The sequence below is a fragment of the Xyrauchen texanus genome, chromosome 3 (genome assembly GCF_025860055.1).
Source record: "Xyrauchen texanus isolate HMW12.3.18 chromosome 3, RBS_HiC_50CHRs, whole genome shotgun sequence".
Taxonomy (NCBI): Eukaryota; Metazoa; Chordata; class Actinopteri; order Cypriniformes; family Catostomidae; genus Xyrauchen; species Xyrauchen texanus.
The window spans coordinates 57,392,544-57,414,870 of NC_068278.1; the positions used below are offsets into that span (position 1 = coordinate 57,392,544).

Below are 22,327 nucleotides of genomic sequence, written 5' to 3' on the forward strand. Positions count from 1 at the left end.
CATTTTTGGCATGATAACAGACTTTATAAAAGTTATAAATATGGAAAAAAAATTTTTAAGAAATAATCATATGTAGAAATTCTTTGACATTTTTAAATATGCATTAATTAGTGCAAAACCAGTGTGATCCATGTGAAGACATCCTTTTTATGAACATTTCTGTGAATTAGTATCTAGATATAACATAATAATCCATTTAAATGAACTTCAAATGTGAGAATTACAAGTAATTTCAATGGATTTAATTTTACTCAGAACTACTCAATATAACTTGGTATTCCTTTTCAACTAAACTTCATCAAAACAACTTTACAACAAGTATGCAACATTAAAATTGACCTGTGAACGCAAAGATGTAACAATTATTTTTAAAATGGTTTTACAATTTTACTAAAAAAATCTGAAAATAAAAAGGATGTGTATGTTGATAGTCACAAACCTGTGGCATATCATTTTAAATCATTATTCTTTACATTTTAAAGTGATTAATCAATCACTAATCATTATTATAAACACATTTCAGCTTTTAAAAAGGTAAAAATAGGAGTGGTGGTGGCGTAGTGGGCTAAAGCACTGAACTGGTAAGCAGAAGGTTGCTGGTTCGATCCCCACAGCCACCACCATTGTGTCCTTGAGCAAGGCACTTAACTCCAGGTTGCTCCGGGGGGATTGTCCCTGTAATAAGTGCACTGTAAGTCGCTTTGGATAAAAGCGTCTGCCAAATGCATAAATGTAAATGTAAAAATACCAAATTTGATTATCGGTTAATATTATGTCATTATATTGCATATATAATAATGATATGAGCTGTTAGAAATAAAGTGTAAAATTACCAAGTATTTACATTGAGTTTAAATTCATTTGTATAACAAGCACTAAACGGTACTGTCTCTTTAACAGCAGCGGCAGTTCAGTGGCTGTTCAGCTCTTGCAGAAAAGAGGGAGAAATGTTCCGGTTTAATTCAAAGCAATTTTTAACAAATCAAGACGATTTGTCCAGGTATTCCAGTACTTAAATATAAGTGTAAAATTCAATTATTAATTCATACATTTCTAAAAGCTAAATTCAAATATAAATTGCACTTAAAGGACCTTATGAGGATCAAAACCAAATTTATGAGATGCTAAATCAAAACGATGAGTTAAAAAGTCATCTCATAATTATGATTAAGTATCTTATAATTATGACTTTGTATCTCATTATTTTGATTTACCAAAGAACAATTAAAATATTTTTTTTATGTGGTGGAGAAACGTGCTTCCGTTAAATAGTGCAGAAAAAAGAGACAAAGATTTTAATGTTTGACGAGTCATTTTAATTCATGATAACAAATGGACAGAAAACAACGATGCAAATTTCGATATATGGTTCGTCATTTCTTTTAGTTCATGATATTTCGAAATTCGCCATATTGTCCCATCCCTAGATTTCAACAATGATTCTTATTACCATAAGTCTATTTTTAATTATGTATTTTTTTGCTGAATTTCAGTAAAAAAAGATGCTTTTGTGTTTGCGTTAATGAGAATTGGTGTGTAAAATGTGTGTAACTGTAAAAATGGCCTAAAAGTAGGATTCATTTTGTATAAGCCAAATATAATTTCTTATTTGTTTGTTTTGATTTTGGGTTCAAATAGGACAAGGACATCATCTTGGCAGGTTTCGTGGGAATCACTTGAATTAGTGCAGCTGTGTCGCTTAATCAATTACACAAAAATTGAACATTAAAAAACACCAAGAGAACAAATCGTATTGTAGTTCAGTCTTTAATTAGAAAATCTACGTATATACAGTATACATGTACTGTAGCAAATATCGTTGATTCCATAGGCCGCATGATAACACCGGAAGTCATCGGAACGTTATAAATAAAGTTTTATTTGAAATGTCTATTCCGTGTTTCTCCCCATCATGGGAACACAACGCACGCTCTCTTTGTCCATAAATTGCAGTTTGAACTGAGCATCAGTCATCGCGCTCAGCTTTTGACAGATGTAAAAAACAACAAAAACAAGATCAGTCAAGACAAAATGGCAGTCGGAAACCTGAGTCAGCATAGTTTTGGATAGAACAGACACCCTGAATCTAGTTTGACAAAAGCAGCTTTTGAAGTGGAGTATATAGTGTAAGAGTTTCCCTCTAATGTTTGAAAGAAACTCCTTAGAACGGTAGAATAAGGTTGTATACATTACAATTAGTGGTAACACTTTACAATAAGGTTGCTTTTGTTAACATCAGCAACAATGCACAATACTTTGACAGCATTTATTAATCTTGGATAATGTTAAATTCAACATATACTAGCACGTTTGTAAATGTAAAGGGTGTATGTGTTAACATTAGTTAATGCACTTGGAACTTGTATTTACAATATAGAATTGTATTTTTATAAACTAACATTAACCAAGATTAATAGATGCTGTAATATTATATTGATCAATTATTAGTCCACGATACCTAATGCATTAACTAATGTTAACCAGTGGACATCATTGTAAAGTGTTACCCAAATTAGTTAACATGAACTAACAATAAACAAAGCTTTGTCAGTATTAAATAATCTTGGCTGATTTTAATTTCTACATATACTGATAACTTTTTAACATATGCATTAGTATGGAGCTAGTTCAATGACAAAAGTATTTTAATATGTTGATTTGAATATGTGACATGACAATTAAAAAATGCAGGATGTTTGTTGTGCATTTTATATATTTGTATTTTTGTTTTTAAATGGCAGATTGTTTTTTATTTTGCATTTCTCAGAGGTGGAATTAGCAGTAAAAATTTCAGATTATAGAATTAAGAATGGCAAAATACAAATCTCTTAAATTCAGATAGTAAAAAGGACAACTATAAATATTTTTTTTATTTCACAGCTAATTCCACCACTAAAAAAAATTCTCACACACACACACACACGCTCGCTCGTTCGCACACTCTCACGCATGCACTCGCTCATGCACTCGCTCATGCACTCGCTCATGCACTCGCTCATGCACTCGCTCTCGCGCGCGCACTCGCTCGCTCGCTCACTCACTCGCTCACTCACTCACTCACTCACTCGCTCACTCACTCACTCACTCACTCACTCACACTCTCGCGCACGCACGCACGCACACTCTCACGCATGCACTCGCTCTCTCGCACGCGCGCACACTTTCACGCACGTTCTCGCGCGCACGCACTCACACTCTCGCGCACGCACACTCTCATGCACGCTCACGCACACTCTCAGGCACGCTCACGCACGCACGCACACTCACGCACGCTCACTCACGCACGCACACTGTCAAGCACACTCACGCACGCACGCACACTCACGAACGCACGCACAATCACGAACGCACGCACGCGCACTCTCACGCACACTCACGAACGCACAAGCACACACGCCACGCACACGCACGCTCACGCACGCTCACGCCACGCACGCTCACTCTCACGCACGCTCACTCTCACGCACGCTCACTCTCACGCACGCTCACTCTCACGCACGCGCACTCACTCACGCAAGCACACGCACGCGCACTCACTCACGCAAGCACACGCACGCGCACTCTCACTCACGCACGCACGCGCACTCACGCACGCGCACTCTCACGCACGCACGCGCACTCACTCTCACTCAGGCACACTCACTCACGCACGCACGCGCACTCTCACTCACGCACGCACGCACGCACGCGCACTATCACGCACGCACGCACGCACGCACACTCACTCACTCACTCACTCTCACTCAGGCACACTCACTCACGCACGCACGCGCACTATCACGCACGCACGCGCACTCACGCACGCACGCACGCACACTCACTCACTCACTCACTCTCACTCAGGCACACTCACTCACGCACGCACGCGCACTCTCACTCACGCACGCACGCGCACTCTCAAGCACGCACACTCACGCACGCACGCACACTCTCACGCACGCACGCACACTCTCACGCACGCACACTCACTCACTCTCACGCACGCACGCACACTCACTCATTCTCACGCACGCACGCACGCACGCACGCGCACTCACTCACTCACTCACTCACTCTCACGCACGCACACACACTCTCACGCACACATATCTAAAAATAAAAATAATGTGCAGTTTAAAAATAAAGATATTTTTACAAAGAAATATATTTTTGTGGCATATTTTATACATTTATATAATACACCACAAAAATCTTTACTTTTGTTAAATGTCTAGTATTCAAATTATAAAATGTAAAATTTAAATACTTTAGTCACTGTTCAAGCTCCATACATTAGTTAATGCATTATGAACCAACAATGAACAATATTATATATCTAAATGAACATGAATCAGAATTCTTTATACCCAATGCATAAACATACAGAACCTTACTGTAAAATGTTACCAATGGTAGGTTTGGTGCGGAGAATGTACCTTCCCTACAAATGCAGATGAAATAAACCTAGTATAATAAAGTAATCTTTAACATTTATACAGAAATGTGGTAAAAACAGTCATACATTCCCATTGCAGCCCGAGAGGACAGAATAAACAAAAAGATCTGTCGGAAAGATAGACAGTGCTTGATTCGATACAACACATCTAATCCAAAGATACAATCCCGAGGGAAAGAAAACATCACAGTAAAATATAGTTATTAATTTCATTTTGATCATTAAATATCTGTCATTCCTTAAAGGGATAGTTCACCCAAAAATGAATGTTCTGTCATTTACACACCCTCTTGTCAGTCGATGACTTTTCTTTCTTAAAGGGATAGTTCACCCAAATATGAAAATTCAGTCATCGTTTACTCACCCCTGTGCTGTTATAACCCTGTATGACTGTCTTTCTTTTTCTTAACACAAAGGGAGAAATTGTGAAAAAAAAATTACAATGAGAGTTTAAGGTGACCACCTCTTCAAGCTTCAAAAGGACACAAAAGAATAATTCAACACTGTACTAATGTACAGTATTATTTTGTGAAACTGTTGACTGACCGTTGATCTCCTATGTGTGCTCATGATAGGGCACAGGAGCAACAGTTCACGCAGCCCCAACTCACGACATTGGGGTGTTAACTCAAAAATGTACACAAAAGCAGAAAACAGAACTTACTAAACATGTCTGAAGAGTTTGTAGATGAAGAACTGATGTATTTCTATGCCCAGCCTTATTTGTTTTTAGCAACGTACTCGGAAATCAAACAGAAACATAGAGCAGGTGACAGGCAGCCACAGTCACACAGTGTCCTAAACTGACGGCAAATAACATGTGATAATAGGTATATTTTCTATAGTAATCAGAGTTTTTGTCCTAATCAGCGGTTACGAGTGACGATAAATTCTATCGATCGATTTTTTTCCTAATTTTCAAAAAAATAAGGCTGGGCATAGAAATGCATCAATCCTTCGACTACAAACTCTTCAGACATGTTTAGTAAGTTCTGTTCTCTGTTTTGTGTGCAGCTGTGTTGTGTTCTGTTGTCACTCTCGCTGTGGAGGACCTGCATTTAGATAAATGAAATCGAGTTTTCATTAAACGCCCCAATGTCACGAGAGGGGGCTGCGTGAACTGTTGCCCTCGAGCCCTATCATGAACGCACACAGGAGATCAACGGTCAGTCAACAGTTTTACTAAATAATACATTCAATTTCGGTTTGTTTCTCTCTAAACGTTATCGTATGCTTTCATAAAAATCAGGGTCTCATGGAATAATGTATTAGACTTCTGAATTATACTTTTGCATTCTTTTGAAGCATGAAGAGGTGGTCACCATAAACTGCCATTGTATGACATCACTGAGCACAATTTTATTTCACAATTTCCCCCTTCGTGTTGAGAAAAAGAAAGTAAGTCATATAGTGTTATAACAGCACAGGGGTGAGTAAACAATGACTGAATTTTCATTTTTGGGTGAAATAATCCTTTAAAACAGAGGGAGAAGTTTTGAAGAATGTTTACGCTGCTTTCTTCCATCTAATAAAAATGGATGTTGATCAGGGGCTGTCAAGCTCCAAAAAGCACCATAAAAACTTCATATACGAAGTCCGTACGACACTATATTACAAGTCTTCTGAAGCCATACGATGGCTTCGTGTGAGGAACAGACAGAAATTTAAGCCATATTCACTGAAAATCTTGAATGACAACTTTGGTCACAGTTTCCTTTCTTTGTATGGAAAAGAGCAGCTTGGACATTATATCACATATAAATAACTTTTGTTTTCGATAGAAAAAAAGAAAGTCATACAGGTTTTGAAAAAACATAGCTGTGAGTAAACCATGACAGAAAAGTCTTTTTAGGTCAACAATATTTTTAACCTACCAGCCCACTCTGTTGGCAACAAGAGTTTGGCGGCTTTTCCCCAACAAAACCAGCAGACGCTTTAAATCTCGACGAATGCAACATTTGTCCTATTGTTCTATAGCAGGCACTGTAGTACTATGGCCAAAGAGGGTTTGTCAAACCACCCCGAATGTGGTCACTATTTACATTTTTGTTAAAAAAAATGAATGCGACCCCTTTGCGAGTCAGTGTTTAAAGCGGATTACGTTAACATCTTTGATACAGCAGTTATATGGGATAGCTAATGCAGTTTGCTTGCTCTGTCCGGCTTTTAAAGTTCCGATGTCCATCTGCGTTCGTTTGGTGTGCATTTATTTACAGTTCATTTGTAGGCAGTGGGGAAAAAAAATCTAAGAAAATAACTGACGCAAACAGCAGCGTGTCAAGTTCTCCGTTTTGGGCTCCAGAACTCAGCGCATCTGTATGTTCTGGCCGATGGCTGTGGCTTCAAACCTTAATATAATTGTTCAGTTAGATAGTTGGTTGGTCTTGCTAGTACATTCGAGTGACAGCAAAGAGCACAAACGCTCTGATATGATTAAGGACCGTCAGTCCAGTTAAAGGCCGACCTTCAGAGGCTGAAAACTATTCAGATGAGACAAATGTTTAATCACTTTTCCTCCAATCTGTCCCATATTCTTTCACTTTTGATCTTTTCTGTCTTACTAACCTAGTCGTTCCCTCCACTATACCTCTCTCCATCCTTCTATCCTTTATATTTCCTCCAGATTTCCCTCTATCTCTTTGCCTCTTTTCTCGCAGGCCCATCTCGCTCTCTGGTTGGTTCAGAGACTGCTGATTGGTTTGGTCACCAGTGTGCTACTGGCCCGACTTCTTGTCTTTCTGGAAACTGAAGCTAGTGCGGCGGTTCAGTTTGCGTTGTTTCTGGGCAAAGTAATCTGCCCTTGAAGTGCTGGCACGAGACTCCAGGATGTAGTTCACCTGACAGAGGAAAAAACATACTTCCTGTTAATGGGACTACATTTATACAAATACACAATTTATAATAAAAAAAAAATAAAATGTCTAAACTGAGTTCAAAGTCATTTTAATTTGATTTCTAGGGCTTAAAGTACAAAATGTCTGAGAGGGTATAAATATCTGGAGACATTAAAAATAAATAAATAAATCAATAAATTCTTGAAAAAATGTAATGTTGTAAAGTAGTGTGGACTAATATATTATTATGTCTTTAAACAAATAATCAGTGAAACTATATTGCTTTACATTATTATTATTATTATTATTATTATTTAAAAATAAAATAATAATTGCCCACAAAATCAATGTCAGGTGGTGTAACCAACATGCAGGTTGCCATGTGACAAAAATAAATAAATAAAATAAAAACAAAGAGGACTCCGAGACCTCATGACGTTTTTTTAAGAATGTCAGATATTTATTTATGAAAAGGCACGTTTTGTTCAGGTCAAATGTTGTAACCCTAACAAAACATCTTGTATTTTTTGTATTTTATAAAAAAAAAATCATGATTTTTGCCAAATAAAATATTATTGACTAAGAAAACTTTTGAAAAAGAAAAAAAAATATTTTATTTTTTTATTAATTATTAAGTTGTGTACACTCCTGGTAAAAGGAAAGTGTTTTAATACCATTAACTTGATTATTGCACCACCACATGCATAATTCTTTAAGTCATTCAATACATTTTTTTTTAAATAAAACAAAAAATACAAATATATGAAACAAACACAGACACAAAGATTCAATTTCTATGAACTATGATACATGTTTTTTTTTAAACGGTATCTTTAAAAGATTTCTTATTTTGGTCATCTCGGACAACTTTATCTGAGAACAATCCCTATACATTAGCAGGATTATTATAGTTTTTATTTAGTTTTCTTACGATTTAATTTTCAATCGGTTTTTCAGATGTGTTTAGTTTTCATTAGACTCGGATTTTTCTCTTTAGTTCAGTGTAGTTCGTTTTTAGTTTAGTTTTAGTATTTTATGGTGGACAAAGTGAAAACGTTTAGACGGTCGTCCTTTAGTTACCGCTATCTTCTAGCATTTGCATGTCTAATAAAGTTGGATTGTCTGTTTCAAATGTTATAATATACTGTGTACTAAAAACTAAAAATAATTTGAGGTTGCTTTTTATTTTTTTTTAGTTCGTTTTGGAAAAAGTATTTGTTTAGTTAGATTTTTCCAACCATGTAAGTTTCTAGTTATATTTCAGATAAAGGGATATAGGTTTGACTTCCTCCACAGTGCTTTAAGGGGAGATACTTCCTCCAAAAATGAAAAATCTTTCATATTTTACACACCCTCGAGAAATCCAGGATGTGTATGACTTTATTTCTTCTGCTGAACACAAACTCAGATATTTAGAAGACTATATCAGCTCTGTAGGTCCATACAATGCAAGTGAATGTGGTCCAAAACTTTGAAGCTCAAAAACACACATAAATGCAGCATAAAAGTCATCCAAACATCTCCAGTGGTTAAATCCATGTCTTCAAAAGTGATACGATAAGTAAGGGTGAGGAACAGATCAATATTTAAGTCATTTGTTATTATAAATCTCCACTTTTACTTTCACATTTTTCTTTTGATTTTGATGATTCGCTTTTTTGTGCATATCGTCAAACTGCTGCTCACCCACACCTATCATATCACTTCTGAAGACATGGATTTAACCACTGGAGTCATTTGGATTACTTTTATGCTGCCTTTATGTGCTTTTTGGACCTTCAAAGTTTTGGTCACCATTCACTTGCATTGTATGGACCTACACATCTGAGACATTCTTCCAAAAATCTTTGTGATTAGCAGAAGAAAGAAAGTCATACACATCTGGGATGGCATGAGGGTGAGCAAATGATAACAGAATTTTTATTTTTGGGTGAACTATCTTTATCTTTAACTAAACTGTTTTCATTTTGTTTTCATTAACGAAAATAACACTGTATATTGGTCCATCAATCATGCAAATAAATACATTGAGAGATGAAGAATAATGAGAATAAACTTACCTTGAGCACAATCTCGTTGACAGTAGCAGCGTCACATTCAAAGTACAGGGCTTTGTAGTCATGGTTGCTAAGATATGTGAGCTTAAATATTGCATGACCTACAAAAATAAAAGAAAAAAAGAATAAAAATGTTCCTTACAGACTCAAGGTCAAAGAGGTTCACATTGAAAGGCTAGAATGCACAATGATGAATGAGACGTAACGGCCAGCGGGAAAACGCAGTACACGCTAAACATAAACAGTTCAACTGAGAGTGACTGAAAGACTCTGGTCGGAGCATCTGCGATTATGGCAGATTATAGCAAATTCAGCAATCTTTCTGCACTTCATTCATCACCACTAGCATCTGTAGAGCTGCACGCGTGTTCCTGTCATATCCACTAACAAGAGATGTCTGCATCACAAACGCAAACCTTAAACAGAGATGACGTAAATGCTGTTTTTAGCAACAGACTTCCTGTTTTACTCCTAGTGCATTAAAAACCAATCTCTGGCCAATTTGCAGTGCTGTACTTAATTTATAAGAATATTATACATTCTATCATTTAGAATATTATACATATTTAACAATTATTTTTTTCCATATTGTGGAAGAAAATCTGCTAAATGGATTTCAATGTGGTAAAATGTGTTAAATGGTAACTGAAAGGAGTATCAAGTAAAAATATTTAATAAATGAACATGCAAAATAATTGTTATTTTTTTGCATGTGTTTCTCCATTATTTCTGGATAAATCCACAATCATAATATGAATTTTAAGTTAATTACAATAATAGTATTATTATTATTTTTACTAAAGTATGAGCAAAACTGACTTGGACTCTTCTCCTCCACCAGGTCGCAGGCACACAGCAGGTCAGAGTCAATGGAGATCGGCTTCTGTCGAATCCAGAACTTTGTACTCGTCTTCTGATTGGTGACAGGATCGATCTCTACCTTTTCACCAGAAATTCCTGGAGAAGGGTTTTAAAGTAAAAGGGTCAATGAAGTGATGCTAAGTTATTCAAATATACTTTAAAAAATGCACTTTGCACAAAACAATGACTTCTTATTATGAACATGTTTAAAAGTTCAAAGTTATTTTGATATTTTTTTCTGGGTCTTAATGTAAAAAAAGTCATGTGGTGCAACCGTAGTCTCTTACGGTCTCTTTAAAAGCTGAAACAACATGTTAGGTAGAAATTTTGCTGTGATTTGAGAAAACTCATAAAACAGAGAAGACCTCTTTACACCCGCAAGACTGTGTGAAGATTTAAAAACATATTATTTTGTCATGTCATATTTAAGCAATATCACACGAGCAAGAGTGCGTTATGGCCCAATATCAGCACCGCTGTGATTTGGCCACAGGTAATCACAGGAGTGCTGATCTTGAGCCATATAGCACGATTGGGAGTGTGAAATTGCTTATTCATTGAACAGTTCAATGAAGAAGTACATTTTTAAAAATGAGGAAAAACTGAGTACAGTCATAAAAAAATGCATTTGTGCATGGAACTACTTTATTACGCGGCGGATCAGAATCTGCCGTTGCTGGTTCAAAACAAATGATGCGTCCAAGACTTCATTAGTAATTCAAAAATGTCACTTCATAAATAGCATCACAGCTTGTGCTGTTTCTGACAAGTTATTGGATAAACAAGGATGTGTGTGTGTGTGTGTGTGTGTGTGTGTGAGTGAGAGAGAGAGAGAGAGAGTGAGAGAGAGAGAGAGACAGAGCGTGTGCGATCACCCGTTGCCACACCCAAGCAGAGATGCTGTCAGCTTTCTGAAGATCAGCTTTCTCAGTGGAATAATAGTCTCCAAACGGGGATATTTCTCCCTATTTCGTGATAGCCGGTGCACAAGAGTCGATCACTATAGAAACCGCAATGTCCTCCACCATTTTAAACAGTGTTTCCACTCCAATGTGGCATGTCCGATAAAAGGTAAGTAATTTCAGTTTGTGTAAATAATCAGTCTGTTGTGTCTCTCAGCTGTGATGAGCCATAATGCTGAAGTTGTTTGTTTAAAGCAGTTTAAAGCTATTTCCTAGCTTTAGTAGTGTAGTAGGTAGTACAAGCGATCACGAAGAGCTGTTGTATGTAAATGGCTGAAGTGGCTTCAATTCACATCACCCAACTGGCTCATAATACACATAGAAATGATCTTTTGCCACCACCTGCTGGCTAACATATGTAATGTAAAAAAAGAAAAGACAACAGTAGCTCTTAACAGATCTGCACTGCTCTTACACTTTAGTTTAGGACGGCATGAACACAAGCGGAGTGATGCACACACAGTGAAGCATCGGAGTGCTGATGGTGTCAGACCATCAGTGCTCATGGAACGTCTCTCATCCAATCAGATTCGAGGACCAGAACTAACTGTTAAAATAGACATTTTAATGAAAAGGCGCATTTGGTTCAGGTCATTTGGTGCAACCATGAGAAAACGTCTTAGTATTATTACATTTAAAATTATGAAAAAAATAAATAATATATATATATATAAAAAAAGATATGTTTGAAAACTTTTTTAAATGAATGATGATGTTATGTACACTCATGTATTCAAGGTGCAAGAAATATTTTTATAACTTTTACTTGATAGTGGCACCACATGACATTTATAAAGTCATTCAATATTTTTTTTGGTGTGCAAAACGCTATAAATGTTTTTCAAACAATTTGTAACAATAACATAAATACAAAGATTACATGTCTTCGAACTTGAAACATGTCTTAAATAAGATTAAAAAAAAAAAAAAATAACCCAAAAATATTTGACAGTTAAAATGTCTTTTAGTGTTTTATATCAAAACGGTTTACAAAAGAAGGAAGTCCACGTTTTAAAGATGCAACATATGCTGAAGCTGTAATTTAAATATGAATAGGGAAACAACCCAGAGCAACATTCAATCCATATAAAACATTGTGAGAGGGGTTTGGAAAATGATTACAGGTCTATCTCACAAACACGCACACAGCCTATCCGTAATGGATGTGACAGCTGCCCATCATTCAGATGACATTAAAAAAATAGCATGCAAACATCAGCATGTCAGAAAAAAATTCAAGCCTGTCAATCACAGTGAAATTCCAGAAGAGATTCCACAGCACAAACAGGATTCCTGTGCCCGGAGCACTGCTGTAATTGGGATGGAACTGGGATTGTAGTAACTGACAACTGCGCTGGAATATTTTGTATATTCATAATAAAAATAAATGAAGTCTTCGATATCGAGTTATGCGCTTTGAGAGCTGGAGAGAAACTGAAAAGTCAAGAAAAACAAGAAAGAACTGGAGAGACTTACATATGGCACCTATATTATAGTATAGTATTTTGTGATGTACTACGCAACGCACATCACACAGTGATCACTCTAAGACATTACAGATATTACAGCTTCATTTTCTGTTAATGCAAGATTTTCTGTATAGCTGTTTTGAAATTATATAAAAATAAAAATGTCTTGACTACACAATGCTATTTTGTGCCTAATATACATAAAATAAACACCACCATGAATAACACGATGATTTGAATGCGCTTTTAATTTGGTCATTACGTTTTTTTAAATACTGTGTTATTAGACTAGTTTTGGGATCCCTCTTTATGGTGCGACCTGCGAGTATAGAGCCCCTCTCGCATGGAGATCTTGGGAAAAATCGTTCCGGGAAATGTTCTGGGACTGCAAGATTTGTTCATTCACACTACGAGAGCTTTCCCGTAATCTGTGCTCGCATTCACACACATCTCGAGATAATCTATTAAGACAAAAGTGACATCACAAAGTGACGTCTAATGTACAGCGTCCTCTCGAGGAGCCCGCTCTTTCATCCTCTTGTAAACTAATAAATTGTGTACAGTTCATTTAATTGTCTTTAGGCCTCCTTTTATAAATAGCTCATAAGATAACTTTTGTTTTGTTTGATATTAATAGTTTTTGTGTTATTGGCTGCTGTCTACCAACTGAAAAGCCTCCTAAGGACAATCAAGATTGAAAGTGAAAGTGCTAACTGGCCAAAACAAAAAACGAAATGAACAGTGGTGCATTGCAATATTATTAATATTAAATAAAAGAAAAATTATATTTAAAAAATTTATAATTTCCAATGATAATGGGCTGCAACAGTTTAGTTGTGCATTGATTTTTCCTTTTCCTCAATCATTTTACTCATGTCTGGTACAAATATGTGGTCTTGTTTTATTACAGCTTGTACTTTTTCACCATCTACCTGGAAAAAAGGAAATGTTACAATACGCCTTGTTGCGGGACATGTTGTAACATGACTATATTACAGTGTAAAATCCCCCTCTAACAACCATATTTGATCTAATTAATATAAATAGAAGATAAACTAAAATATTGGCAATAAAAGTCATTTATTAACTTTGTCATGTATAATTTTGCAGTCATTTGGAATCTTGACAATGTATAACCCTACATCATCGGGGCCCAAATGCAGAATAGATTGCACTATGCATAATCTTGATATTGTACGCTTAATATTATGTAAGTTTTAATCATAATTTGTGCTCTATGTATGCTTGTGTAGGCCCTACATTTAAATAAAGGATAGGGCATTTCACTCACAAAGAACTCTTATAATAGATCCCCCAGCATCCCCAGATCATCACCAATCCTCCACCTGGTCATCTAATGGTTGAGACCTGGAGAGGCCTTCAAGCTACAGTGTCTTGCCCCCACTGTGAAATTTGGTGGAGGATCGGTGATGATCTGGGGGTGCTTCATCAAGGCTGGAATCAGACAGATTCGTCTTTGTGGAGGATGCATGAATCAAGCCACGTACAAGGTTATCCGGGGAGAAAACTTGCTTCCTTCTACTCTGACAATGATCCCCAACTCTGAAGATTGGTTTCTCCAGCAGGACAATGCTCCATGCCACACAGCCAGGACAATCAAGGTGTGGATGGGGGAACACAGGATCAAGACCCTGTCATGACCAGTCCAATCTCCAGACCTGAACCCCATTGAAAACCTCTGGTTTTTATAAATGAATATGAACTTTTTTTCTTTGCATAATTTGAGGTCTGAAAACACTGCATCTTTTTTTTTGTTATTTTCTCCAAATAAATGCTCTAAATGACAATATTTTATTTGGAGTTTAGGAGAAATGTTGTCCACACTTTATAGACTAAAACAAAAATTTTCATTTTATTCAACCACATACCTATAAAGAGTAAATCCAGAGAAACTGCTCATTTTGCAGTGGTCTCATTTTTCCTGAATTGTATATATTAGAGCTGTCGGAATTAACACATTAATCGCATTAGATTAATTAAAAAGTTTAACCTGTTAATTTTGTAGTTAACGTGTACTTGCTCGTTTTGATCACTGGGTGGGTTCAAAAACGGTCGAAATCACTGATATCACACCATAAGAATGGGGCCCCATTCTTATGGTTGATGTGAACATTAACTGAAGCTCCTGACCTGTATCTGCATGATTTTATGCATTTACTGCTGCCACACGATTGGCTGATTAGATAATCACATGAATACGTAGGTGCACAGGTGTACCTAATAAAGTGATCAGTGAGTGTTATTATGTATAATTGTTTCAATTATGATGTATTATTTATATCTAATTATTTTTCTTTTGGGGCCTTTCATAGCAAATACTGATATATGCTATTAATATGCAATTAATTAATTTGCATTTAATACAATTTTCAATCGTTTGACAGCCAATGGCTGTTTGGTTGAAATGAAGGTTCCTCAAATTGAGAAAAAATAAAGATAAAAACATTTTGTACCACAGTTTTAAACCATTTCGGAACAAATACTATATAAATATAAAGACAAACATTGAACGCAGTAAAAAGCCTGAAATGTAAGCTATATCACACAGTGCTACTTCATTATTATAGTTTGAAATCTCCTGGACTGGATGTGGTTATTGGACTGTATTGGCTGACAAAGAGCCAAACATTTTAAAAGTGTAAAAATACAGAGATTTGAAAAAGGCTTCCTGCTGCATATACTGTACCTAGCTGTACGTCAGTGGTGAATCGGAGCTTGTGGATCATGCTGATCTTGAAGGACTTGTAGTGGTGGCTGCTCAACATGTCCTGTACCGTCGTGATGTCTATGGGCGGGTCCTCCTCTGAGCTCTCCTCACCTCTAGAACCTACGGATGAAAATATAGAAATAGCAAGTCTGCATAGCTTTGTTTTTGCACACGTTACATTTGATGTTATCGTTATTTTGCAAAATGAGTCAAGTGCTGTTCAAGTGCTGTTTCATGAGTGTGTTCAAAGATAAAAATAAGTGTGTTGTATTTGAAATGTCATCTGAACTTACTGTTTTCTCTGACCAAGCAGAATTCCAGTGTTCCCTGGTTCTCCAGCGTGCTGTCCAGATCTACTGCCAAGTTCGGTTCAGTTTGCTTCTCCAGACGATACGTGGGACCTGAAACATGCCCACAAAACCATTTGTGTTTGCTATGAGGTTCTTATGAGGTCAAACCCATTCAAGAGGCTCAAACAGAGCTCAACAGAACATTTAGATTCTTACTAAATCCTACTGTATTGATATTGGTTCTTGTTGAAGTCATGCAAACCAGCAGAAGAGGATTGGCTTTTATAGTGGAAAGAAACTGTGAAGCAGTACGAGAAACTCGGAAGCTTAACAGGCCATTATGTGTGTAAAATCTCTGAACACAGGCATTTTATAAAAAGCCAACTTTCTCCATTTGTTTTTCTAAATAATAATGGCATTTGGCTTCCATTAACGTTTGACTAATTTAGTGCAATAGAGTGCTGTGAATGTCAATTTATAATTATTTACATGGGGCAGCTGTGGCTCAGGTGGTGGAGCGGGTTGGCCACTAATCGTAGGGTTGGTGGTTCGATTCCCGGCCCACACGACTCCACATGATGAAGTGTCCTTGGGCAAGACACTGAACACCAAGTTGCTCCCAATGGCAGGCTAGCACCTTGCATGGCAGATCTGCTGTCATTGGTGTGTGTGTGAGAATGGGAGAATGAGTCACAGTGTAAAGCGCTTTGAAATACCATTTATAACTATTGTCTTGTAGGAACAAGCAATTGGTTTTTACACTACCAAAACAAAACATGGCTTTAACTGATCCTTCTTTTTCTTTAGGGATGCAAGAGAAATCATGCCCAGAGGCAGAATCAAGACACTCTCTCATTTTGCCAGAAAAGAAGAAGAAAAAAACAACAATACAGCTGCCAATCTAAATAGGGCAAACACTCTAGGCGATATTTACCCTTTTGCAAATTTCATGGTTTCCAAAATGTCACCAGAGCCTCCGAAATCTGACAACCTCCACTGAGAAAGAAATATGTTCTCAACTCCCTAGAGCCCAATGCGAGATACATCAGAACACAACTGAAGCAAAACAAACTTCAGTTAGAAGTGAACATATTTTATGCAGCTCTCAGATTCTTGGCTTGAAGTGCAAGTATGGGACTAGTTGACAAAATGGAGGCAGCAGCTCTCTTATGTATGGAAGAAAATGTGAATCCCTATAACTGACTTGACACTGAAGAATAAGAAAGTGTGACTAATTGAGAAACATGGGATGTGACCTTTCCAAACCTGCTCTATTCTCAATGAGCTGAGAGCTCTTAAAAGCCAAAGTGATCTTCAAATATCAGTAGCTCAGATAAAGATAGAGTTTAGGATTTATTGTTGTCAAGTTCTTCAATTATAGAATAATGAAAAAGCCAATTTAACAGTTGACAATAATTGTATTACAGTTAAGAGGTAAAACTACACCATTTTACCATGGTAAAATCACTGGAACGCACAGCCTTAGAGGGGCTTAAATCTTTTATTATACACAGCCACAAGAGCAATATGGCAAATGTAGCTATGCAGTCGCCAGGGTGTTCTGGGTGGTTGCTAGGTTTCCAGAATGTTGCTACGTGGTTGCTAGGTTTGTTTGTGTGGTTAATAAGTTGTCAGAGTGTAGCTATGCGGTTGCTAGGGTGTTCTGGGTGGTTGCTAGGTTTCCAGAATGTTGCTACATGGTTGCTAGGTTTGTCTGTGTGGTTAATAAGTTGTCAGAGTGTAGCTATGCGGTTGCTAGTGTGTTTCTGGGTGGTTGCTAGGTTTCCAGAGTGTAGCCAAGAGCTTGCTAGGGTGTTCTGGGTTGTTGCTAGGTTGCCAGAGTGTAGCTATGTGGTTACTAGGGTGTTCTGGGTGTTTGTTATGTTGCCAGTTTATAGCTACGCATTTGCTAGGTTCTGGGTGGTTGCTAGGTTGCCAGAGAGTAGCCAAGCATTTTCTAGGGTGTTCTGGGTGGTTGCCACACCGTAGCTGTGAGTTTGCTATGGAGTTCTAGGTGGTTGCTAAGCTACCAGAGCATAACTACACTGTTGCTAAGGTCTTCTGGGTGGTTGCCAAGTTGCCAGAGCGTAATATTGTGTAGGTCCTCCTCGTGCTGCCGCCAAAACAGCGCCAACCCGCATCTCAGAATAGCATTCTTAGATTAGAGTCTTCTCACCACAATTGAACAGAGTGGTTATCTGAGTTATCGTACACTTTGTCAGTTCAAACTAGTCAGGCCATTCTCTGTTGACCTCTCTCACCAACAAGGTGTTTCCATCCACATATCTGCTGCTCACTGGATGCTTTTTGATTTTGTTACAATTCTAGAGACTGTTGTGTGTGTAAATCCCAGGAGATCAGCAGTTACAGAAATACTCAAACTAGCCCATCTGGCACCAACAATCATCCATGCAATTATCTAATCAGCCAATCACGTGGCAGCAGTGCAGTGCATAAAATGATTTGGACTGTGACATGATTGTGGCTGGCCATTAGATGTTGGAAAACATTATTTTCTGAGTGTTTCAGAGGCAGGTAAATTGGGTGTCATCAGCATAACAATGGAAGGACACACCATGTTTCCTAAAAATAGATCCGATTGGTAGCATATATAAAGAAATTAAAATGTGTTGCAAGAATGGAGCCTTGAGGCACCCCCCATGGAAGATGTGCTGTAGAGGACGAGAAATTACAAAGGCTAATTGAGAACCTTCGATTTGATCAGATATGATTGTTGGTACAATGATCCTGTAATAACCAGAGACTTGGATACAACGCATGAAGCTACAAATTAATTTTCCTGCTTCGCTGCACGACTCTTTTGAAATATCAAGCCAGGCACAAAATAAAACAGATACTACGTAAATACCCAAAATCCACACAAGTAATGCAACACCTGAAATGTTCATCTTTGTATAATGTCTAAATATGTTCCTCTAAGCACATAGAGAATAAAAGTCATGGTCTTTATTCTTTCTTCTAAGCTCCTGAACTCATCTGTAGTTCACACACTGGTCCCAAACCGCAGCCATCACCAGCTTCCTAATGTCACCAACATTTACCCTGATAAGGCACATGAAGAATTCAATGCCCCTTATCTCCCCCAACAGACCCATCGAGCTTCACAAACCCTGAGCTGCTCATAACACTCATCATATTTTACAGTGTACACCCTTCCTAGTGTTTAAAATCTACCGTTTCAGTTTAAAAAGCTGCTACCAAAAAAGGGACATATCTAAATACAGTTTAAAATCCTGAGATGTGTTTAATAAATATTAAATAAACATATGCATTTAGGCATGTGCCTAAATCGACTAATCAAGTACTAATTCTGTACCAGGTAGTCGACTATTAAAAACGCTACTCAAAAATCGTTCTGTGACCGTCAATCAGTGCATCTTATCACATGGCTCACTGAGCACGTTACCACAGCGACAGAGAGCGTGTGGAGACCCACGCGGTATCTACACACAACTCACCAGGTGCCCCACCAAGAGAGAACCCTATCATAGCAATCACGAGGAGGTTACCCCGTGTGACTCTACCCTCGCTAGCAACCGGGCCAATTTGGTTGCTTAGGAGACTTGGCTGGAGTCACTCAACAGGATTCGAACTAGTGAACTCCAGGGGTGCTGGCCAGCATCTTTAACACTGAGCTACCCAGACCCCCCTTAATATTTTAACCAACTCTGTTGGTCATTTTTCTCATCGGAGTGATGCATACCAATGGACAAGGATCTGTTTTCATGTTGGAAAGGAAATGGGAAGCGGTACAAGAAACTCAGAAGCTTATTAGACCGGTAAGTTGAAAAGCCAACTTTCAACACTTGTTTTTATGAATAATAACATGTGAATTGATATACATTTTTAGATACAGTATGTGGGTTACCCTTATTGCCGTCAGCACAGGTTACTATGGAGCCCCTTAGTGTCCTCTATGCAGGATTAGATTGCAAGTTTCATGTTCCCTCATAATGGCTTGCATTCCCTAGCAATAAATTTTGCTTTCTGTGATGGCTGAGGCCGTATTGTTTGGGTGTGCAGTTTTGTAGTGATTTGTCTGTCCTTTCTCAGTTTGTCTCTCTCTCTCTCTCGGGTGAGGTGATTGCCAATGTGGCACACCGGTGCGCAGTGTGCTTCTCTATGATATAAGATGGAAGTCCCCAGGTTGGAGTGTGCTGGGAGTTGAGCGGTTGTGAGCTGTGCCATTTTGTTTACGGGCTTTTGGGCATGTTGACTCTTCTCCCGGTTCCCCACCCCGGCTGGAGTGGGGAGCTTGTGGTTATTGATCTTTTAAAACTCTGGAGTTCATTGTTTTCTAAATACAGAGTTGCTAATAAAACATGCCTGTTACTCCTTACCCTCGTCTCCCTCGTTTCTTTTATTGCATTATAGTTTTAAAGTGTAACACTTTACCTCAAAATAAGTTGAGTTCCCTTCCAAAAACTTTTGCGTTCCCTCGCAATAGTTTGCATTCATTTGCAATAAGTTTAGCATTCCCTCACAATTAATTTACTATGGTTTTACTACAGTAACCATATTTTAACCATGATATTAGTTGTGAAACCATATTGATAATACAGGAAAACTATGGCAATAAAACAGTAATTTTGTGGTTATGGTTTTACTATACAAATACCATAGTTTAACTATAGTAATATATTAGACGGTCTGTAGTAACCAGTCATTTTTCTATAGTAATATTGTAGTAATCATGACTGTTGTAGGCTAACCATGTTTTGTTTTTGTTTTTTGTCATAAACAATGGTTTTACAATCGTGGTATTGTATTAACTATAAAAAGGAAGTAACCATGCTTTTTGGCAGAAACCATGGTTTTAATACAGTATCCATATATTTACATAGATTAGCCATGGTAATTAGTGTGGTTGCTATGGTTTTACTACAAATACCATTTGCATTAAAACCATATTAACCACAAAATCTTGATTTTTATTACCATAGTTTTCATTTTCCTGTATTATTACTATGGTTTTACTATGAATATCAAGGTTAAATTAATCTAAATTGGGAAGTAAAACCATAGTAAATTTATTGCAAGGGCACACAAAATTATTTCGGTAAACAAAATTCCCGCCCTGTGTTAGCTTATTTTGAAACCGTTTGTAAATAAAACAAAATTTTAATTTCATGTACATGTCATACTTGATACCTCTAACTAACATGTTATTTTACAAGTAATCTATTACTTTGTGGGTTAGAGTACTCAACTACAAAATGACTAAAAAAATGTCCATCCCTAATAACATTTTTAAATTGCACAATAAATAATTAAACATACCACATAGGAATGGGTGATGATTACAAGTTACAGGATTTATAACAAGCCAAGGCAGATTTAGCCTAAATTAAGCCATTTCTCAGTGGTGACTAGCTTGATTAGGACCAAAGGTTTGTTTGAAGCTGTTCAAAAATGTGATATTTATAAATATAATAACTTTGGTAGTTCAATAGATTTGTATAGCACTTTTCAAAATTCAAGTTATTTTAAAGCAGCTTTACAAAGGGCACAGTGTTGTCACGATACCAAAAGTAAAAACTATAAAATGTATTTTGATAAAAATCTAAATATATATATATACTGTATATTAGGGCTGTCGATTTAACGCATTAATTCAGTGCGATTCATTTGACAAAAAAATAACGGTTTAAAAAAATTTACGCAATTAATCGTACCATAATATGGAAGATTCCTGAGAAATGCAAGCTTGTAGTACCACCTGTTTACTCCAGAGGGCAGTAAGTGAAATTTCAGCTGTGTGAGCAACGCACAGTTTATACAGTGAACAAAACACTTCAGTAGGCAGAACAATGCAAAACTGCAAAAACCACTTGAAGGAGCGCAAATGCGAACTAAGGGATCTCAAGATGGGTTTAAAGATTGAGTATTAAACTATATTTAACTTGAAACAGTGAACTAAACATATTATGTTTATGACGCAACGCACCCGAGACGCTACACAAGCATGTCTGACGCAGGTGTACATTGACGGGTCCTTAAACAAGCCCTCATAATAAATCTCCAACTGATTGACAAATTCACTTGTGTAATGGATTGCTGTGAACTGTGTGTCAATGATTTATTAATGATCAATAATATGGTAATAAACAATACATTGTAATCTAAAGCCACTTTTTGTATTGTCTTATCAATGATGAACTCTTCTGCCACAATGTATTGCATTTTAATTATCTGAATATATGTTATCATATAATTTTTTAATATTTAAAGATAACTATGCATAATTATATATTTATATAAATATGTATAATCTTTATATATTGATTTATTGTTATATGAGGGGCTTTCTCAGCAAATATTTGTATATGCGATTGTAACGTAGTTCAATAGAAAGGAGGCGGCGAGAACCGGCTTGTCAATATAAATAATATTTTAATGAGAAACTTAAAAGACAAACAAAAAGGCTTGTGAAAAGCTTGGATCTGAAGAGAAAGCAACAACGCAGAAAAAAGATTGGATAGGTCTCTTTGTCTCCAGTGGGTAAATAAACAATCAATACTAATCTAAATGCAGATGAGAGAGCGGTCTCGCAGGGTTTTCAAAGTCTTATGTTTCTCTTCAGGACTAACCCATCACAACCATTTAGACTCTCAGAGAAACAATCACCTGTGAGATGGGCTGCTGGGCTGGGACAGGGGCAATGGCTCAC

At 37.1% G+C, this 22,327-nt stretch overlaps 1 protein-coding gene across 1 annotated transcript in view; it reads right to left on the minus strand.

Moving 5' to 3' along the window:
- Positions 1–4,825: 4,825 nt before the first annotated feature.
- Positions 4,826–22,327, minus strand: part of LOC127622986 (target of rapamycin complex 2 subunit MAPKAP1-like) — a 44,168-nt gene continuing 26,666 nt past the window's right edge. Inside the window, exons 8-12 of the mRNA XM_052097212.1 lie at positions 15,640–15,747; positions 15,326–15,466; positions 10,146–10,283; positions 9,330–9,427; positions 4,826–7,272 (exon numbers count right to left, since the gene is read on the minus strand). Of these exons, the coding sequence (XP_051953172.1) occupies positions 7,150–7,272; positions 9,330–9,427; positions 10,146–10,283; positions 15,326–15,466; positions 15,640–15,747 (608 nt within the window). The 3' untranslated portion in view covers positions 4,826–7,149. The remainder of the gene's footprint in view (positions 7,273–9,329; positions 9,428–10,145; positions 10,284–15,325; positions 15,467–15,639; positions 15,748–22,327) is intronic.